The sequence below is a fragment of the Xenopus tropicalis genome, chromosome 1 (assembly GCF_000004195.4).
Source record: "Xenopus tropicalis strain Nigerian chromosome 1, UCB_Xtro_10.0, whole genome shotgun sequence".
Classification (NCBI taxonomy): domain Eukaryota; kingdom Metazoa; phylum Chordata; class Amphibia; order Anura; family Pipidae; genus Xenopus; species Xenopus tropicalis.
The window spans coordinates 177,125,814-177,132,801 of NC_030677.2; the positions used below are offsets into that span (position 1 = coordinate 177,125,814).

Sequence of the window (6,988 nt, forward strand, 5' to 3'; positions counted from 1 at the left end):
GCATATAAATAAATGATGATGATAATGAAAGGTACATAGTCCCTGCTGTACACAAATAGATGCGTGTTTCCTTTCAGCAATGTATGCCCTCTGTATGAGACTTTGGGACAAAGAACAAACCTTATTTTCATGTTATTTTATTAACAAGAACAATAGGAAAAGAAGGCAAGGACAATAAAAGTTACATACGTTTAGGGTGACAGTAACAGAATAAATTAAGATTTGTTTGTTGAACACAAGAGATGCTCTCTGCCAGTGTGCGGTAGGAAGATGCAAGCAGTTACTTATTTCAGGCAAATTTTGAATGGGATGGCCTAAATGAACTCGACTTGAGGGCCAAGCAGCTACATCATATTAAAAACAGAAAGGAACTATGGCCTTCGTGACTTTCCGTTGGTTAATGATCACCCTGATTCTGGTGGCTGGTATTGACCAATTGATTTTTCTATCTAGAGTAACTGAATGCAAACCAGTCGGATCAGGTGACAACTACTGCAAGTAGCTACAATACACAGAAATGGCTTGCAAATTCAGCTACAACAGACCAAACATAAAACTTATTTGCCACTGATCATTTTCCTAATATGTTTCATATAATTTGTCTAACTTATGTGCTAAATATATTAAATTCCTTAAGCTGGCCATACATGTGTAGATTTTTAAAACATCTTTTTGTTATCATAGGGGCCAAGCTTATTGTGATTGTTTAAAGGAGAAGGAAAGCCAAAGTCACTTGGGGGTGCCAAAACGTTAGGCACCCCCAAGTGACTTCAATAGCTTACCTTTTACCTCGGGCTGGTGCCCCTGTTCAGAGAGAACAGCACCAGCCCGGGGTACCTGCAGCGCTTCCTACTTTCTGTATCTCGCGTGCATGCGCAGTAGAGTGAATAGTGGAACTTTAACAGAGAAGTCGGCTTTTCACTCTATTGCGCATGCGCCTGTCCCGGACAAACAGCAGCAGCGCGAGTAGGAAGGAGAAAGCGATGCGCTACAGGTACCCCGGGCTGGTGCTGTTCTCTCCTAACAGGGGCACGAGCCCGGGGTACAAGGTAAGCGATTAAAGTCACTTGGGGGTGCCTAACATTTTGGCACCCCCAAGTGACTTTGCCTTTCCTTCTCCTTTAAAAACATGATTTAACCATTTTAAGTGGTATCCTCTAGTTGAAGCTAAGAAAACCTGTGGCAGCTGCCTGCATGGTCCTCCAAACAGTTGGACAATGGGCACATTTCATTGTAAAAGACCAAAATTTTCAAACCTGACCAATCAAAATTCTGACAGATCTTGGATGAAAGATCGTTAGATGTACGATTGTTCGGTGCATACTAACCTTACAATAATTTGACGGTTGTGTTAGATTGCACTTCATTGGTCATTAAGTAAAGAGAAATTGTTACGTTTATGGCCAGCTTAAATAGATCACTTCTTCAAAGAATAGTTTACCAGACAGACCAATTGCCGTTTAAAACTAGAGGATCCTTTAAATTTTTGAACTTCTTTACACAGTAACAAAAATTTAGAAAAGCAATGAGCATTGTCTCATACCCAGCTGGGGAACTCATGGAGAACAACTTGAATATTCCCAAAAACGTTGGCTTGGTAAACCTTGAACCCCGGTTGGCTCTCCTGTATAAGTGATCTATTAGCTCTTCCATGGAGATAGACAGATGCCAAGCTTTGGTGTTCGTTATCATCAGAGATTTGATCCCGTTCATTTCCCAGCAGTAAAATATTAACTGACCTGGAGAAGATAAGAATGATTTGATTGCCATATCCAACACAACAATACTGAAACATGCAAATATCATAATTGCTCTGTACAATATCCTGCATACATTTATTTGTTTTCTATTCATATTGTTCAAGGACAGATAAATTGTGAAGGTTAAATGATATATTCATTTAAATGCAGATTTATAACTAATGTGAAAAAAAATAAAGCAGAATTGTTACATTGCTCAAGAGCTGAGAGCTCGAATTTCCTAGCAATCTAAGTGAACCAAAAACAGTCTACCTGCAGTTATGCTACTAAGAGCAAGTTGTGGTTTATTCCCCTCCACAGCCCTACATCATTCCAACCCTGCTTATTGTAGTTCATTTATCCATTACTCCTTTGTAAATGGTAGGTATCTGCACAGTGATTCATTTATGGACTTCTTTCGCTTCCTTTGACCTACTTGTGGTCTGTCATAGAGGAGTTGGTTGGCATAAAGACACCAATGGTTGATCCCCACCCACTAAGTATCTATAGTAAATTCATATATAAAACCCCAGGCAGCTGCCTGAAAGCTACTGCAAATTAAGGTTCCCTAGCAAAACTTCTTCTATACTAATCTATCACAAAGCATTATTAGAAAGGTGCTCAACGCTAATACAGGAAAGGCTATAATAAGTCCCTAACCCCAGGCCATGTCATGTACAATGTCAAACTTACATTTGCTTAGTACCCGGGTACAAGGTAATACTATCAATAAAACAGCAAAGTAAATATATTCAAGAAAATGGAATTTAAATAAGATATGGAATAATGTACACTCTAATGTGAAATACTGTATAATGGTACAGGAAGTCACCGAGGAGTTCCACTACTATGGAAAGGTGCAAGATGCAGACTGAGCCCTTTCATACAGATGATAGGAGATTTCTATTACCCTTAGCAGGGGTAAAACCATCTGTGCATTATATAATATTCTTCCATCCCCTATCCATCCATCCCCTTTTCTGTAATATGGCAACATATAAACATAAGGGGTGTTTTTTTTCCAATAAAAACAATCAGTACCAGATTTCTCCCTTTAGATTAGAGGAACGGAGCTTCCATTAGAAGCAGCGTAGGGGGTTTTTCACAGTGAGGGCAGTGAGGTTGGGGAATGCCCTTCCTAGTGAGGTGGTAATGGCAGATTCTGTTAATGCCTGTAAGAGGGGCTGGATTTCTTGAACAAGCATAGTATCCAAGGCTATTGTGATATTAAAATCTACAATTAGTACTGATGTTGGCATATATGGTTTATGTATGTGAGTTTATAGATAGGTCAGTATAGGGTTATTTGTCTTTTTTTTAAGCCAGCTTAACTATGTAACATTCAGAGAACCGAGAAGTCTCACACGTTTGCAAACAGTTAACAGGCCTCTTCTGTAAGATCCATCTATGTCAGCGTTTTTCAACCACTGTTCCGCGGCACACATGTTGCCTGGTGTGCCGTAGGCAGGGCCGCAATTTTTACTTTCAAAGTTTCAAAGTACTTTAATAAAATCCGGGCCCTGTCATTGGTTGCGCCCCGTGTGTACGGGTGACGTCAGTACGCACGGGGCGCAACGTTATAAAAGGGCCTGTGTGCGGTCGCGTGTAGGCAGAAGTGCAGAGGCGGCGCGCGTGAGGGGAAGATGCTGCTGAAGCCGCCGAAGAGCAGAAGTAAAATGCTGCTGGGCACCAATGTATTAGGGGGGGCCACGGGGCACACTGACTTATGGGGGCACTGCTGCTGGGCACCAATGTACAAGGGGGGCTGGCTCTTGGCACCAATGTACTGGGGGGCACTGCTGCTGGGCACCAATGTACTAGGGGGGCACTGCTCTTGGCACCAATGTACTAGGGGGGCACTGCTGCTGGGCACCAGTGTACTAGGGGGGCACTGCTGCTGGGCACAGAGTTAAATTTTTTAACATTTTCTAATGGTGGTGTGCCTCGTGATTTTTTTCATGAAACAAGTGTGCCTTTGCCCAAAAAAGGTTGAAAAACACTGATCTATATGTGGCCCATACCTCTGAGTCAGGCCCAGACTGGCAATCTGTGGATTCAGGCAAATGCCAGAGGGGCTGCTGATGCCACAGACAGTCACTATTTAGTGGGCTGGTTGGGCCTCTGTGTACTTGAAATGCCAGGGCCTACTTTGAATTCCAGTCCAGACCTGCTCTGAGCTGACTAGTAATCAAAAAATACACACACACACAAAATATTGCAATATTTTTAACTGAATGTAGAATGTAAAAGAGCAGCTGAAACACACAAATGATTGCACAGCAGAGTGACAGAATCTAAGCTAAAGCCAAAAGCTCCAAATGGAAGCTGGGAGACAATGCTGCTGGGAGAGACCAGGGGTTGGAGCAGAATAGCTAATGCTTCTACTGGCAGGAGACTAAATTGTCCCATTACAAGAGTGAGTGTCTGTGGAAACGAAAGTACATTTATGAAAGTGAAAGGATTTAATCCTATATTTTCCAATACAGGAAAATATGTTACAAAGAGGTTTAAAAAGAGTGGTGTGACTGCACAGAATTAGTGCACATACGTAATAGAACATATCTATTATTAATCATACTAAATTCCAGTCAAACAGGAGCAGTTAAGGTAAGGGTAAGGCCCCACGAGGCAGATTATCAGCCTGCGTATAAGCCCGTACGCTTGAAAAATCTTCTAATTGTGCCTGCACCCATAAGCATTAAATCTGCACGGGTGCAGGCAAACGCAGCCGATATCCGTCAACTAATGTGAGACTTTGCATTTTGTTGGCAGATACTGGCTGAGTGTGCCTGTACCAGGGTGGTAGAAGATTTTTTAAGCGTAATTGGGGACAGTCAGCCTGTGCTTATAAGCAGGCTAACAATCCACCTTGTCAGGCCATACCTTTATAATCTGATATACTGAAGCCTGGAGGAGCCGTGCTGCAGACTGGGTAACCTGCACAACACTTTTAGGCCCTTATGGAGTCCTTCCTCTAAATAAAGTTCTGTGTATTGTTAACACAATGTTCTGTTACAAGATTCCAAGCACCTATGGACAGAATATGGCTGTTAAAGTATAGTTAGCAAGCAGCTAAGGTCAAACTATACTTGCCATAAACTTGTAATCCCATATCTGGAAGTTAATACTACAGCAATGCACAAAGTTATATAACAGATGTGTTGGCTGGTATCTATAAACTGAGCTGCAATTTTGGCAGTCATTTATGGGTGAGGTCTGGGAACTGACCGATAAACATAAAAGGCCAGGGTGAAAAAAAGCTGAGAATCTCTGACATGTGGTACAACTGAGAATCTGCCGATACACAGCTGCCAAGCAGTACATTTGAAAGTAATCTATACATTTAATTATGGGCCACAATTGCAGGGCCACCATAGGCAAAACATTTGGGTAGTGAGTTCCAGAAAGTGCACGTAGATAAGCCATGTTCTTCCATACATGCTGGAACACATATTAGGAACCAGGATTCACCCATCACCATATTGAGCCAGTGACTAACCTCTCTCTTGTTTATTAAGTGTACAACAAAATCTTGTCACATGTATGAAGTAGTAAACAATCAGGAATGCAGCAAAGTTATCCATATAAAGGGGTAAAAAATAATAACAGACATTTGTTGGACATACTTTAGCTGTCATTGCTACTGCTTGCATGTAAAACCAGACTCAAATGCTTAGAATATAGGTCACAATCTTAATGCAAGTCAATAGATGCAAGCAATAGTGAATGCTAGTAATAGTAATAAGGTCTTCATCCTCCTAGGGGAAATATTAGGGCAAAGCTTTTTTATGCATTGTTGGTGTTGAGCAAATCAAATGCAAGCTCCCATACTCATATGTGCTCAAAAGACATTGCAGGAACAATAATGTAGGGTTAAACTGTGTCATAATCAGTTCTACACTAAAGTGTTCCCTGGGCTGCAGTCTCAAAGGTCAGCAGACAGTATGCAAGTGCTACAAGTGCAGCCTGAGTATAGTAACAGCAGAGGCATGCAGCCGGGCAGCTCTCACTCATGCACAGTAAAATGAAGCGATTTCTCTTCAAGCAATTACCCATAACTAACGTATCAGTGATTTTAGCCAGACACATGGGTGTCTCCCTGTGGGCACCACACAAAGTTCCCCAAGAGTGACTGTTCGGACGGCACTGGCACTTCCCATACAGTGTGTATTGGCACTTCCCATACAGCATGTATTAGCAGGGTCCCGACCTGGTACCACACCTGTACAGCAGAGTCGGCTCCCATCTATAGACATACTGCTGCAAATGCGGATTAGCAAATCCAATCTGAGCTAATCTAGGGATCATCTCTGGGAATCTAGAGAGAACACAAGCTATACCCCTGTCCGCTGCCCCCACAGCTCCCCCCCAATATTCCCACTTACATTGCTCCGTAGCTCAGGGCTCCACTAGTGGCCCCAGACCGTTACATCTCCCCAGGAATAGAATGTGGCACTTGCTGCTGGTTAGTAGTAAGGCACATGCAGACACAGCTCCGATACAACTGCAGCTCGCACAGCCCAGAGTCTAACTGCTGCCCAGCCCCCACCTCATGATGTAGCAGCCCAGCCTGCCACAGCCTGCAATGATACAATGCCCCCCCTTGTTACATGGAACACTCCTGTACATATCTACACATACCTATATAACAGCCTGCAATGATACAGTGCCCCCCCCCTTGTTACATGGAACACTCCTGTAATCTACACACACCTATATAACAGCCTGCAATGATACAGTGCCCCCCCCCTTGTTAGATGGAACACTCCTCTACATCTACAGACACCTATATAACAGCCTGCAATGATACAGTGCCCCCCCTTGTTACATGGAACACTCCTGTACATCTACACACACCTATATAACAGCCTGCAATGATACAGTGCCCCCCCCTTGTTACATGGAACACTCCTCTACATCTACAGACACCTATATAACAGCCTGCAATGATACAGTGCCCCCCCCCCCTTGTTACATGGAACACTCCTCTACATCTACAGACACCTATATAACAGCCTGCAATGATACAGTGCCCCCCCCCCCTTGTTACATGGAACACTCCTGTAATCTACACACACCTATATAACAGCCTGCAATGATACAGTGCCCCCCCCCCCTTGTTACATGGAACACTCCTCTACATCTACAGACACCTATATAACAGCCTGCAATGATACAGTGCCCCCCCCCCCCTTGTTACATGGAACACTCCTGTACATCTACACACACCTATATAACAGCCTCCAATG

The 6,988-nt window shown here is 43.1% G+C and overlaps 1 protein-coding gene across 2 annotated transcripts in view; it reads right to left on the minus strand.

Moving 5' to 3' along the window:
• Positions 1–6,353, minus strand: part of rhobtb3 (Rho-related BTB domain containing 3) — a 28,233-nt gene extending 21,880 nt beyond the window's left edge. The window contains exons 1-2 of one of the 2 annotated variants that reach the window (XM_031893369.1): positions 6,125–6,353; positions 1,544–1,739 (exon numbers count right to left, since the gene is read on the minus strand). In XM_031893369.1, coding sequence (XP_031749229.1) covers positions 1,544–1,739; positions 6,125–6,126 — 198 coding nt within the window. In that variant the 5' untranslated portion in view covers positions 6,127–6,353. The remainder of the gene's footprint in view (positions 1–1,543; positions 1,740–6,124) is intronic. The other variant, XM_031893364.1, reaches the window with a different exon arrangement.
• Between the last annotated feature and the right edge of the window lie 635 nt (positions 6,354–6,988).